Source organism: Anas platyrhynchos, chromosome 2 (genome assembly GCF_047663525.1).
Source record: "Anas platyrhynchos isolate ZD024472 breed Pekin duck chromosome 2, IASCAAS_PekinDuck_T2T, whole genome shotgun sequence".
Taxonomy (NCBI): Eukaryota; Metazoa; Chordata; class Aves; order Anseriformes; family Anatidae; genus Anas; species Anas platyrhynchos.
In genome coordinates this window covers 62,128,287-62,143,070 of record NC_092588.1, presented here as the reverse complement: position 1 = coordinate 62,143,070, position 14,784 = coordinate 62,128,287, and the positions used below count along the sequence as shown (strand labels likewise).

The 14,784-nt window shown below is 36.6% G+C and overlaps 2 protein-coding genes across 14 annotated transcripts in view; one reads left to right on the top strand and one right to left on the bottom strand.

Annotated features, from left to right (window-relative positions):
- Positions 1–3,952, top strand: part of MBP (myelin basic protein) — a 111,201-nt gene extending 107,249 nt beyond the window's left edge. For all 6 annotated transcript variants that reach the window (XM_027451879.3, XM_027451882.3, XM_027451880.3 and 3 more), the window contains one exon: positions 2,136–3,952. In XM_027451879.3, the coding sequence (XP_027307680.1) occupies positions 2,136–2,192 (57 nt within the window). In that variant the 3' untranslated portion in view covers positions 2,193–3,952. The remainder of the gene's footprint in view (positions 1–2,135) is intronic.
- Positions 3,953–5,897: 1,945 nt separating this feature from the next.
- ZNF236 (zinc finger protein 236) overlaps positions 5,898–14,784 on the bottom strand; it is a 69,261-nt gene continuing 60,374 nt past the window's right edge. For 7 of the 8 annotated variants that reach the window (XM_027451875.3, XM_072034838.1, XM_072034839.1 and 4 more), the window contains 4 exons: positions 14,246–14,443; positions 12,386–12,515; positions 7,984–8,160; positions 5,898–7,649 (listed from right to left, as the gene is read on the bottom strand). In XM_027451875.3, coding sequence (XP_027307676.3) covers positions 7,522–7,649; positions 7,984–8,160; positions 12,386–12,515; positions 14,246–14,443 — 633 coding nt within the window. In that variant the 3' untranslated portion in view covers positions 5,898–7,521. Of the gene's footprint in view, positions 7,650–7,983; positions 8,161–12,385; positions 12,516–14,238; positions 14,444–14,784 lie in introns of those variants that run through there. The other variant, XR_011807622.1, reaches the window with a different exon arrangement.

Genomic DNA, 14,784 nt, shown 5'->3' with positions numbered 1-14,784 from the left:
TGCAAATTAGAAAACTGTCATATTAAAAATAAACACTTCATCAAGATCATCTTTAATCTGGCTAATTCATTACTTTGAGACACCACACAGCACCCTCTGGTGCTAATAAATTAAAACAGAGCAGGAAAAATGTCAGGCATGAGGATTTACAGGTGCTGATCAAGCTACCAATAGAAATAGCAATTGAATTGCAGTTTAAGTTAGAAAAATAAATAAATAGACATATACATACATACATACATACATATATATATATATATATATATGCAAGGAAGATAAATGGGGAAAAGCCTAATCCTAGATGTATCATTAAAACAACAGTTAGAGGCCTCAAATCAACTTATTAATTCGGATGCTTAACATATGCAAAAAGAAATATTGTCACAAAACATCCAATTCAGCTTCGGAACTTACCATCGCAGATGTAGATGCCAGCAGTATGTAATATGTAACTGTAAAAACACAGGGAAAAGAAGTACAAAATAAAATACATAGATTATTAAGATTACAATTTCATGAAATAAATTTCATTATTTCTAGATGTTGGAAGCCACAGTGAACTCATTTAGGTATTTTTGTAGCTAACATTCCCAGTTCCCAAAACAGAGAGATACCAACCAATTGCTTACTTTAAAACAAACAAACAAACAAACAAACACAAACAGTTCAGTCTTATTTTTACCTCTGTAAATCTCCAAAAGAAATATTCTTACTACATAAGTCTCTACCGGATACAAGCCTGCATCGCAGCAGAACATAGCCCAGAATTTTTTTTACATTCTGTGTTAGGTAAAAGACACATGACAAGCACATCATACACACTGCTTTAACCATGACTGTGTTTTGCCTCAGAGAGGTAGTAAAGCACTCGCTGGTAACAAATCGTTATACACTATTCTCACATGATGAACATGATCAACAGTAATCTTAACTTGAAGACAAAAGGTCTGAGGTACCATTAGCAGAGCTGATCATCTCAAACTCTCCAACAGAATGCATGACAAAACCTTCACCTGTAGCAAAATATACATTTTTCTCTCTTACATGGCTTAAGGCATGTCTCACTGTAAAGCTGCCTTTCAAACACAAGCAGCCTCAAGTGAGAGCTGGAAAATTTCAAGGAGGTAGTACAAATTCTTCTGTTGCAGTATGATGGGAAAAGATACCCAGTCAGCTTTATCTTATATTGAAATAAACGACTTAAAGAAAGAAATGCCAAACCTTCTAGCTTCGATCACCTTTGCCATAAAACTGCTGTAGGGCTTTAAAATTTATGAATTGTCACAAATGTACTCAAAGACTGAGAATTACCACAGAATCACAGAATGGTTTGGGGGCTGGAAGGGACCTCAAAGCCCACCCAGTTCCATTCCCCTGCCATGGGCAGGGACACCTCCCTCCAGACCAGGTTGCCCAAAGCCCCATTCAGCCTGGCCTTGAGCACCTCCAGGGATGGGGCATCCACAGCTTCCCTGGGCAAATCTTTTTTCCTATTTTGATGCTTTCTTATTTGTAAGAATAGGTCAGGTTTCAGCCCTTCATCTCTTTTTATTTTTTTTCCTATACTTGTATCGTAGTCTTCCCTAGAAGACGGATGTTGATAAAACTGCATACATTTAAAAACTTACATAAGCACTTACACCAATAAATTGATTACATTTCAACTTGTATGCAAGGTCTGGATTTGTGGTGGTTTTGTTTGTTTGTTTGTTTGTTTGTTTGTTTTTAATATATACAGATTAGGGGCTAGCCATAAAGAGGCAGTAGTCTCCCTCTCCTTGGAGTGACAAGAGGGGATGAAAATGAAACATTTTAAGATGTCCAAATAAATAAATTGCTTTCATAAGCAAGGTCTGAATAAGAACACTCATTTACAAATGATTCATGAGAGACTGCCTAGCCCTGTATAAGAAATTTAATGAGAAGAAATTAACCCTATGTGAAAATATATGAAAAGCAATCATTTCTTTCAAGTGAAAATTCAAATAAGATTTAAAAATATACTAGAGGTCACTGCAAAGCCATTATAATTATCACTAGATATTTATAATTTTATTGCATTAGGGAATGATTGCTTTTTGCACAGCCCTAAATATCCAGTACCTTTTAATTTCACTTTGCTCTTCCTTCCACAGGGAGGCTCTGGCTCCCGACCTGGATCGCGGTCTGGTTCACCAGTTGCGAGGCGCTGAGGCTCTAAGATGCCACTCAAGGATCACATACTCTGCTTCATAATGTAACGGCCTTAAAATTAATAACAACTGCGAGAATTACCTAGTTAGATGCCATCCATTACTTAATGCCAATTAGGTTCTGCATGCAGTAGGTTACACAAACTTCTATTGGCAATCCCTGACCAACAGTTGAATGAAAGGAACACACAGAGTAGCTTTACTAGAAGTTTTCCCTATTTTTATGTAAAGTAACAAGATCTCTTGACTTTACTCATTCTTCTTCAGGATGCCCTAACTGTACGCTGGACTTCATTATTTCTCCCGTGCCCTTAATTTGAGCTCGAGTCTTCTGGTTTCATTTTATTGAACATCAGAATTGCAAATAAAGAGCTAACATCTTGAATACTGAGCACTGCTGTTAACGAATTTCTGAGACACTGCTGTAAAGAAAAAAAAAAATCCACCTTGTGCAGAAGTTGTAAGGACTGTTTATCCAAATACGTTTTTTTAATTTGGGATTTTTGTTTGGTTTTTGTTTTGTTTTAATCTTCCTTCTCTCACTCACAGAATAATTTATTTTCATAACAGGATTAGGCAGTCATGGAAAGGTTTACCAAACATTGGGAGTTCAAGGTATGTGAAATGTGGGAGGGGGCAGATGTTGTAGAATCAATACGATGCAGAGCAGCTGTAATAAGGAAATGCTTTCCATACCAAAAATTGCTCGTCGCATCCAAACCATTAGAATTAAGAGCAGATGAGGGAGAGAAAGAGGATTTCAAATTTGAGTTAGACTAATGTTAAGAAACAAGGGATATTCCCAGCAACGAAACATCTAAGATTGCACATGTGACCGACCACTGGACGTCACTGTTGCTCCACGCGAACTCTGCTGCAGCAGCATTAACTTTGCAGTAAAATAAGTAAGTAAATAAACGTATACATAAATAAGTCTAATTTCTGAAAGAGAGCCCTTCAGTACTGGTATCTCAGATAGTCCTGCACATCTTATGATAGAATTTCAAACCTAGGTCTTGGTATTGCAGCAGTGTTGGGTTTGGTTGGCTCAGCTTTTGCCTGAATAACACCTGGATGCCTGTTCAGGGCAGTGCACCAAAGCCAACTCATAGTAAAACTACTGTGAACGTTTAACTGTTGTACTGTAGTTGCCTGATAGAAATAAATTATAGCCGAGTTAGATTTAGGTATTAATTGTTCACAAGTAACTAAAATGAATGTGTGGCAATGGTATTTCCAGCCACATAGAGAAATACAAGGCTCTTCTGAATTGCACTGTTTTATTACTTAAACTTACCATTCCTTCAAGCTATCGTCTAAGTGTCTTAATTAATTCTTCTTTTCTATTTTAGTTTTAGCCAATGTGTTATAGACTACAGTTAATGCTTCCCAGGTTGAAACTGCATCTATAGTAAGTGCCCAGTAAAAGTCACCTATAAACGTGTATGTTAATTCCATTTCACATCTAGATCTATTTTAGGTTTCTATTCAGCATATATTAATATAAAGCAGTGGAAAATGAGAGGATAGAAAATACATAGAGATTAAAGAAAACAAAACCACCAAAACTATTGAGTACACACGCGTTACATCTTCTGTTACCTGCATTGTTTGCTATGTGTATTTTTCTATTGTAGCTTCGTTCAGATGTATACTCCGCAACGTAATAGTTGATTTAATTTGAACACATATTGTTCTTATAGGAACAAAGCTTTTAAAAATATTCAGTATCGAAATAAAGTAATCAACTTGTAATGAAACTTGGACCAATTCTTGTCTTTTATAACATCCGTTGTGTACACAACAGTATTATTTTCCCTGAAGTTTATTAAGAATTAAGAGACTGGAAAATGACATTTTGGGCAGGACTCCCTTGCCTGTTCACAGGCTTCTAGTGACATTGCCGGTGACTTAACGTGGCCCACACAGCTGACAAATATGACACAGGATTTATAGGAGATCAGCGTCTCTGCAGTGGTAGCTAAAGGCCAGGGGGATATTGCAAGGCATAAAATGCCTATGTATAGGCAATAAAATCCTGCCCTTCATAGACAAGTACAACACAAAGCGCCTTTATTGAACAGAGCATGCAAAAACTCAATTTAATTTTTCAAGAATTCTTCAAAAATGGTAAAGAATATTTAAGGTAAAAAATGTGAGAGAAATCTTTCGGAATACTGCACTGTGCAACTACAGATCTTAGCTAAAGCTTCTTCCTTTCTGTCACCACTCTCCTCCTCCTCAGTAACTTTTTTTTTCAGAGTCTAGAAGTGTCTTTTTTTTGTTTACTTCATATAGAAAAGGCACAGTAATTTAGAACAATATTTTACCAACACAATTCTTGTGAGACTAAAACTTAGAGTGAAATCTTTCTTTGTAATTACTTAATAGTAGCTTTGCTGACAAAACAGCAATTTATATGGCTATGCGACTAATGAAAAAAAGATTTTTCTGATAATAATGGACAACCAACACTAGGAGTTTGTCATTTCTTGTGCTGAGGGAACGGACATAAAAACATAAACCAAAAGCAATTCTTCAGCAGACACATGCGAAAAGGCCTGAGGCAAGCAGAAACCTACTACTGCAACAAACCAGAAAGAACAGAGGAATTCCTAAGCCCTGTTTTGCCTTACCCACTACACAGTCTGACTCTTCAGCAAGGTCCCTGAATAAGGGTTCAGGGTTCTTTCCAGTTCCTGAACAAAATGCATCTGCTTTGGATTTTCAAGAGCATTATTAACATATTTGTTCCAGCGCCTGTATTTGTACTGAACATCAGATACATTGCTCTGAAAGCTTCCAGTTCAATCTCACCAAGTAATGTGTGCTATGAAAACCTCTCTATCAGGATATTCGAGAGTGGATTCCTGAAGTTCACCGGCAAGGAGGTGGGGTGGTGGTGGGGCAAGCACACAAAATACCGTGGTACAGAAATGTTTTTAGGAAGCCTATTTACTGTAACTGTCAGGACTGCAAGAGCTAAAGGAGAAGCAAACCAAATTCAGGAAAAGTGTCAGGTGACTACATAACTCATGCTATTGATTTGTCACTTCCAAGACTTGCAATACACACTCATTGCCTCTTGTTGAGAAAACACTTTGAGAAGTGATCATTTTAAAACTGCATCCTTTTACTCATGAGATCTGTTTTTAGCCCAATCTCATCTCTTGTTTCCAACCACTGCCACTTCTGACTTGCTGCAAAGCAACCAGAGGCAGAGTAGGCAATGCTTTCATACGTTTAAGAATCCTCCTGCCAGTATGAAGGATGGAATTACATCTGGACATAACCACATGCAAATAATTTTCTGTCGAAGTATATTCGGCCACCTCTGGACACCATTATCACATATGCAACAAATCAAGTCCAGCAAACCTTGCTGTGCATATACACTATTCTCTGAAAGAGCAGAAGTGTTTTATACATGGCATGTATCACACAGCCCATTTGAACTTTTTCTGGGCTGTGTAACTTCAAAATCTATCTTATTATATAGGTAAATAGGGGGCCGTGTGAAGGGGTGAATATGCCTTCAGACAACAACTGTAAAATGTCCTTAAACAGCTGAAACACTAACACTGTCTGGAAGGAAAGACACTGCTAGAAGACTTCTTTAAATATGAGAGGGGCACACTTCTATTAAACAGTTTTCAGTTTCCTAGAAACCCGAGTAAAATGCTGAAAAAAACACACAAAGCAGAATTTGGAAAAAAGTAATATTATTTAACATGTTTTTGAATTAAATATTCCACATAACAAAAGTGTTATTTTCATGTCACCAACTATATTACTTATATACATATGCCAAAGAGTTAACAAAAGATTTGAGATGCCCTATCAAAAACAACAGTGATTTCTTGATTCAGCAATCCGAAATAACTAGTTTGTATCATAGACAAAGTATAGACAATATTTACAAAAAAGGGCTTTCTGGATTTGAGAGCAATTATCTTTCAGAAAGTAAATTAAAATCCAGCTCTGTATTATAGTACAATGAATCCACCACTGATCTAGAAGTACTTGCAGCAAAATGAAAAGATGAACTTCCTGCAAATGGGATTAGTATTTACAAAATATACTGATCAGCCACACAGAGGCTCATATAACTTTAAATATATATATATACAAGCACACATATATATATATCTATATATATGTAACATATAAATAAAACTCAAAAGAACAAGGTAAAAATAAGAAAAAAGCTTCTGTCTTTGGAATGTCTAAAAGATGACTATGTTTTTACTCCAGTGTTTCTTTGCTATGAATATACTTAAGAAGTGGCACCTGTCAAAGTATTACTTAGGTAGTTTTGCTGAAACAATGACTTCAACAACAGCATATGAAAGTAACAAGTTCCCAAATTCACAAAGAAAACAATGAGGAATTTACAGATTTAAAATAACCATTTACAGCACTGGGGAATTTTGTATAATACAGGTGACCTAATGTGCAACTCACTTTGACTATCGCTAACAGAGAACTGCATGTTTAATTCCCAAATTTAGTGTAAGGCTGTGCTTTCCACAGATACTGGGATATGTACCTGCTAATCCAATACAGCAAACATAAAAGAGGATTTCTTTGTAACCTCTTCTAGTTTGAATTTTCTTTAAATAATTATTGCTGAGTTTAAAATCTCAGGCATTTTAATGTAAAATCTAACAACAAACTGAACTGCCCCTGTGGTTGGAATGGAAATGAACATGTGCCCTCTGAAGAGCGTAACTCAAGAAAAGCCATAAATTTATGGCAATTTATTTTTTTTTTTCGAATTCTCAAAATGGTTAAAACAGAAATATAGCATTTTCCCGTGCCTTGTAAAAAACAAAGATCTAATTTATACTGCATGCATCTACTTTGTAACATTGTTTCCAAACTCAATTATTTCTTTAAACAAGAGGAAAAAAAAATGAAGCTAACAGCTTCATAGCTTCCCCATGAAGTTAAGTTATTCTTCATCTCCTTTAAAAATGGGAATCATTCTACTCTGGTATGAAGTTCCAGTTTATTTTTCAAATAGATATACTGGCTGTGAATTAGAAGATGAAACTGTATACAGTATTACCTGAGTTCATTGATTCACAGACAACTTGCACAGATTAAGTGATGTTTTACCAATATTCTTCAACAAGCTTAAAAAAAGACAATGATTCTTTTAGGTAATTTTTGTAAATAATTAAAAAACCTATAATATATTATTCTATTGTTAATATTTCCAATGCTTGAAGCCTCAACTGTAAAATCCAACTTTTTCTTCTCTGAAAACTTGTTTATAGAGAAATTCAAGTCCCAAAAACATTTTTAGCTTTCAGATTTTAAGTTGTCATCGAAAAACACTGCCTATACTTTGCCATTCATTTGAAGATTCTTGTACCACTTCTTCTAAATTCAGAGCACGACTAATATCTTCCCCTTCTTGTTCTTGATTGCTAGCAGGTTCTTGTACAGGACCTTCCAAAAAAAATAAATAAAATAAGTATGATTGGATGTGTAGTTAAGAAAAATTAAAATATCTTTCTTAAAAAATCACAAAATATAATTGTTTTCCTATTAGAGTTTTTGAACTTCCTACTTCTGCAATGTAGAGCTCCACATAAAAAGCAGGAACCAGAAGTGCTAACCCATCTGTTTCAACCTGCTGTTTGGGTTGTGTTCAAATACTAACTCACCAGCACTGGTGTTATTGTTGCCTAAATCCCTCAGTAACTTAGGGCAAGCATTTTGTCCTTTCCTAGTGAACCACAGGGCTTTCTGCACTCACCATTGCTATCATTATGCTACATACCAGTGTAACCATGAGCCCGTTTCATATGGAGTTTCATATTGCTTTTCTGCGTAAATCCCATCGCACAGTAATCACATTTGTAAGGCCTCTCTCCTGTGTGCTTTTTCATATGAACTTGAAGAGCGCTCTTCTGGTTAAAAGCCTTTTCACATAGTGCACACTGAAATGGCCGTTCCCCTAGAAGAGAAAGATGTGTTTACTAAATTCTTATTTTACCATGCACGCTTTTCAGAATTCAGTATCATTAAGGTGACCTAGAAATTACATAGACAAATGTTTTTTTTCCCTTGAGTATCTAGGAATCTAGGAAATTTCTAGAGTGCATTAACAGTAACTTCTTGAGACAGATGACTGAGAAGCTAGCAAGGGGAGGTGTTTAGCTGGGCTTCGTAATCACGAACAAAGGAGAATTAGTTGGGAATGTGAAAGTCAGGAACATCTTTGGGTGCAGCGATCATCAGATAGTGGAATTCAGGATCCTGAGAGAAGGAAACAAGGCAAATAGCAGGATCACAACAGCAAGAACTAGGAGAGCAAATTTTGGTCTCTCGGAATAATTCTGTCATTTCAGGGTTCTTGGGGGGAGTAAAAGGACCCTAATAGAAGTATATGAATATAACAAGTATATTTCTATTAGGATGGCCCTCTCCCAGGAGGGCTTCATGCTTACACCAGTGTATGTTACAGTGACACAAACAATACCCTTTAAGATAGGCAGAGGGAAGACAGATTTCGGTGGGGGGCAAGCTGAAGAGAAACGACATACAACAAACTAATTGATCTACCAAATAGAATACCAAGTAGAATAAGAAAAAAAGAGTAAGAATACATCCCTATATATTGAAAACAAAGCTTTTTATGTATTTCTGTTTTGAATTTTGAGGGAAAAAATGGGCAGACTTGCAAAATATTGTTTCTGCTAACCTGCCAACTACAGAGACTTTCACATGTGGACAGAGACTTTCACATGTGGTCCAGAAGGATTTTTTTGGAAGACTGCTCTGATAAATCTATTCAAGAATGTAATCACTACATGGCATTTCCAACAACACTGCTGAAAATAACCACATGCAAAGGATCACTTCAAGGAAAACTCTCAAGAAATTAAATTTCAGAGCATTACAAATCTTCAATGTAGTGGCAAAATTATGGCTAAAGCTCTACCCACTTTTATACCCAATAATTGAAACAACATGTATCAATTACTTTAAAACCCAAGTACCTTCCTCCACTGAAAGATCTGCTTTTTCAGAAAAAATGCTGACAGGTTTTCTGGGTGTGTAGCATGCAGCCTGTGTATTTGTTTTGTATGTGGCTTAAAACTATAGATCAGAAACCGGACTGACATAGAAATGAAAACTGCAGCACAGAGGTGTTCTTTGCATTTTTATTAACAACAATTTCACTAGTTTGAAGTAGAAAATCTGTTTCTTCAGATACTTTTGACTCCAAGGTCTATATTCTACTAAAACAAACAACCTTTTTGGTGCTGTGTAAGGGATTACCACATGACTTTTTCTGATAGAAGTGCAAGCATCTGCTTTCCTCTAATTACCACAACATTTCTACAAACTGTCCTTCATTGAGAAGACTTGAATGTACAAGATACTTAAAGGATGTGAGGGAACACTCTCAAGTTGCACCAGGGAAGGTTTAGATCAGATATTAGGAAGAATTTCTTTATGGAAGAGGCTGCCTATGGAAATGGTGCAGTCCCCATCCCTGCAGGCATAAGAGACATGTGGACATGGCACTAAGGGGCATGACTGATGGTTGGACCTGGTAATCTTGAAGGTCTTTTCCAACCTAGATGAATCTATGATTTTACTCATAGAGACAATGTGATTTTCTTTAGGCCACACAGATTCAGTAGGTATTGCCCATTATAAATCATTAAAAGTGTTTAATGAAGAAAGGTATCAGTTTCTCACAGACAAGAATCATCTTTAAGTCTAAACTGATTGGCTTTCCTAAACTTTGATAGGAAAGGCTGTGTATGTAAAAACACCTATCTAAAGACTTACTTGCAGCACATTTTAACTCATTTTTCTTAAGGGATTTTTAAAAGAGTAGTCATTCTTTCAGAAGAGAATGTTATGTTACAACTGCAAGGCAATCTACAACTTCAAACAACAATAATATAAAAATGAATTCTGCAAGGATTGTTGCAGCTTGTGGGCATTCCCAGCTTATGAACACTCAAGTCCAAGAAATCTCAAAATATTTGATGACTTACTGAGTATATCACAAGTGATTCCAAAATAGGAAGATTTTTTTTTTCCTACGATTGTGCAGATTTATGAGAAACAGATGCATAAAGGGACTGTGGTCTCTCCACAGCCTTCCTGAAGGGCTCTGTGTCTATTACAATGGACAGCATGAGCCAAAGCAGGGAGGAGGGATACTGGCTTCTTCTCTGATTTCAAGCTATTTGGGGGACTCCTAGAACACAACACTCCCTTTTTCTAAAATCTGAATTATTTAAGCTATATATAATAAGCTATATTATTTAAGCTATATTTAAGTTATATGGAAAGCAAATTATTGTGGAATTCTAAAGATGGTTAATCTCCTTTGATTTTAAATCTTGGCTCTCCCTTCTCCAGTATAACCAGAATGTTCCTTTCTACCACTGTAACAACGAAGCTCTGCTCCCTTTCTTCAGTTTTTCCTCTCACAAAGAAGAGTCACCACTCATCCACAGCTGAAATTCTCTTGGGGCAGGGGGCAGAGGAAAGAGAAGCATGCACAGACAGTCTGTTAAATCAGAACTCACAGGATCACCAGAGACCTCTAAAACATAACAGCTGTAACAGATCAAATCAGAGCCTCCTCTCACAACCAGATGAGAAGCCACCTTCAACCAGGTGTAACAGCTTTTATAAAACAGGCTAACACACACCTATGTATTGTGGGAATAAACACAACTAGCTACAACTGAGCAGTGATAAATGCTGCTAGCTGACAAACTGCTGCAAATGCCCACTACCCCTATCTATCCATGCCTCCTACTGCAGTATCTGTAAACCTGTTTTCAGGACTCCCAAATTTAAGGATTTCCTTAGTGAAAAGACTCAAACCATAAATTAATCTTAAGTTCATGAATCCTCTTTATCCACTGTCCTATCGTTCCTGCAAGAGAGATCTCAACAGTAGGAGAACAAAATGTGAAACAAGACAGATCCAGAATCTGCAGCCCCTCTGGCTCTCGGTTGCCTGGCAAATCCTAATAACCCAAAGCTCATCAAACACTGATGTGTAAATGAGGTGGTGTTTGTAATTACTGTTCCTGTTTTCACCTTTGACAGTATACAAAGTATGTGCTGAATTAGTCCACTGAAACAAGGCAAATTCATTCTTCCAGAACAAATTAAACAACGCACAGAAAGGTGTACATTATATAGGCCTGATCTAACTCATCCACAAACATTTTGAGTTCTTGAATCATTTTTTCTCTAATCCTTTTTTTTTCCATGGTAAAGCAAGTACCAGGCATTCATTTATGTGTAAACCTCATGATATACTGGCAAAAGATTTAAAAATGTTTTGAAGATAAAACTGAATGAACAGTTGAGGAACATCCCCTCTCAACATTTGGTACGTATGGTAGAATGCATGCAGGTATGTGGAGGGAAATTTTAAACAGGGTGAGAAATACAGAGATCACATGCTGACCAGAGATGGGAATAAACAGCTCAATAAGGGGCCGGGAAGAGGGAGGACAGAAGAGAGAGAAAGGCATAGGGGGAGACAGAGAACAGAGACAGAGATTGAGAACAGCTCAACGTCACTTGAATGGGAAGACAGATAGCTTGTGGTTGCTGCTACAACGGATGAGAATGAAGGCATAAAAACAATAATTCAACACAGTACAATGACATCCAGAAAAGAGTTCTGCAAAAAAGCCAAAGCATTTCAAATGGGTTTGAATAAGACTGTATTTATCAAAGTCAAAGAAAATAAAGTTCTAATATTTTGAGATGCACGTAATGAGAGCATGCACAAGACAGCTGGATACACAGGCAAGCCTATACAGCAGAGATGTAATACTGAAAAGTGCTGAATCTGAGACTGAATCTGAGAGTGCAAAGTGAAGATCCAGTCAAAAGGTGACTCTCAGATTATCCTTCACAAGACAGGCAAATGATACCAACCAAGGAAAAATGACAAGGCTAACACAATAGCTTGAAGAGATTAGGAATTTTGCTTTAAATCCATGAAGAGCGGCCAAAAGCTAACTGCCAGACAATGACAGCGGGGAAAGAGAAAACTCTGGCTGACTCACTGAACAAAAAGACTAATCATTTTTTGGGTGTTGTCTTAAGCTATAGCTTACAGTTACTCCCCTCCAGCTTAGAAGCAATACAGATAACTTCCCCATTTTTAAAGTTTCCAATGTTACCTGTGTGAATGCGACTGTGTCTCTCCAGCTGACTTGGTTTAGCGAAAGCTTTTTCACATGTATCACACTTAAACACCCTAGGTTTCTGGGAACTCAGTGAAGGTCCAGCCTGATGGGTTTGCATGTGTTCCTAAGACAGAGAAAAAACATGTTTTAGAACCATTTAAAAACCCTTCAGTATCTAACACAGAAATATATTCACATTTTGAAGACAAAAGCAGAGGATCTTAGTCAGCAACAGACAAGGAGGAGGACGATGGAAGTCTGCAGGTTTTTTTTTTTCCCTTTAGAAGAAACACTGCATTTGTATATCATTTCTTTGTAAGACTGAGGCATCAGTTGCTTTACATTCCTGAAAACCTCTGTCAAGAACTGTATGAACCTTTTTTTTTTTTTAAATACATTAGTACCCTCACTAGTTATGCAAAGCAAAATGACAAAGTTATTCATTCAAAGTGCTCTTTGAATATTTTGTTTGCTTACAAACATGGATTTAGGGCAATTATACGTACTAAGTTAGTATTTGATTTTTCCCCCCTCTCATCCATCTCCCCCTCATTTGCCTGATGCATAGACATTTATACTCAGCACCTGAATAAGTACCATTCTCAAAGAGCGAAAGAAGACGACGACGACAGTCACAACACACAGAGCTGCACTATCAACATGCGCATTGAACCACTTAACAACAAACTGTTGAATTAATTAAAAAACACTAAGGTCTTTACAGGTAAGAGAGCAGAATGAAAGTATGACACGTTTTAATAAGAAGCAGTAATAACATTTCTAACTTCAGTGGTATTAACTCCCTAATGTTAAGCGTATAAAAGGTTTACTTCTAAGAAAACAAGAGATTGGTATCTTTTTGTTTTGTTTTGTTTTTCATCATTACTTAAGGAAAACAATTATCTATATTGTATTCCAAAAACTTTTTGCTGGAAAACTCCTCAAACATAAGTAGCTGAGTTTGACAGCATTCTGAGAGTTTCCCCAAGGACCAAAAATCTTGTAACACACTCTCCAAGGGGGTGAAGTTCACAACCAGAGTATATCTCCTTGAAATATGATACAAAAATGAGAGGAAATCTCCTGAAAAGCTCTCTGAAGAGCTACTAAATATCAAGGCATGGCTTCTGGATCTGGAAATTTCCTGTTATAACTCCTGGGAAGCTGGAAAAATTCTGGGGAAGTTAAATGTTTGTTCTGTTCTTAATACACTTCTTCAATCCACTGCATTTTAGTATCTCTCAGAGATAGGATATTGGCCTGGAGAGACCACTTGTTTACTACAGCCTCATACTCTTAACAGGAACATTCTATAATCATAATTAAAATACAACTAAAATTTCTGAAAATATTCAGAAGTATCAGGTTGTTCATAATCTAACGAAAACATAAAAAATATCACTAAACAGCAACAACATAAGGATAACTTAAAACCAATGCCTCCTCCGCAGATGTCACTTGTGCTCCAAAAAGAGAGCACCTAAAAATCAAAGGATAGTATACAAAGTAAAATGTTTGTATGATTACAAAAGCCTCTCTGGAAATCAGGACAAGCAGTGCTGACATATATAATGCAAGTAAAGTAAATGAAATCTTTTTCTGCCACCGCTATTTGCATGACAGTCATTCACTTTTTTTTTCCTAAGGTTAATATATGCATTAAAATACTCTCTGTGGTCCAGGGAAGTTATCTATCTGTGCAAGCAGTATCATTTAGACTCTCCCTTCTCAGAATCATATCTCACAGACTATGAACAGAAAGGAAAGGGGTAACAGGTAGTTTTCATTAGCATGACACGAAGTCCACACCGAAAGAATGAGTTAACAGACTGATCCACTGTTATTACCAAATACCTTGAGATGCGTTGCCCGCTTAAAGGCTTTATTGCAGACATGGCAAACGTGTATTCGTTCCTTGCCATGAACTTCTTTACTGTGGTGCATCAACATGGTGGCTGAAGAGAAGGTTTGACTACACTCAAAACACTGGTGCACACGACTTTCTTTTTCTGCTTGATTGCTTTTAGTCACATTAGGAGAAACCTCTGTCACCTAAAACAGTTTGTAAAACAGTCAAATAATTACATAGGCGCACCCACAACAGCTGTTTATTTTTCAACGTGATCCATTTTTGAAGTACTTGCAAGCGGCTATGAACACCAAGGAATCAGATGATTCTTTTCTGACCAAAAAAAAAAAAAATCGAAGCAAAAAACATTTCAGACAAAACCAATAAAAAAACACAAAGCATGTCTGATTTTTACAGAGGATAGTGTTTTCTCTGGTTAGTTTATTTATCAAGGACTTTTTTTTTTTCAATGAAGTAGCTCTGAACTACCAACACAAAATTTCAGAAGTACTGTAATCGTAATTAAAACTTGAGAGGATGTGGG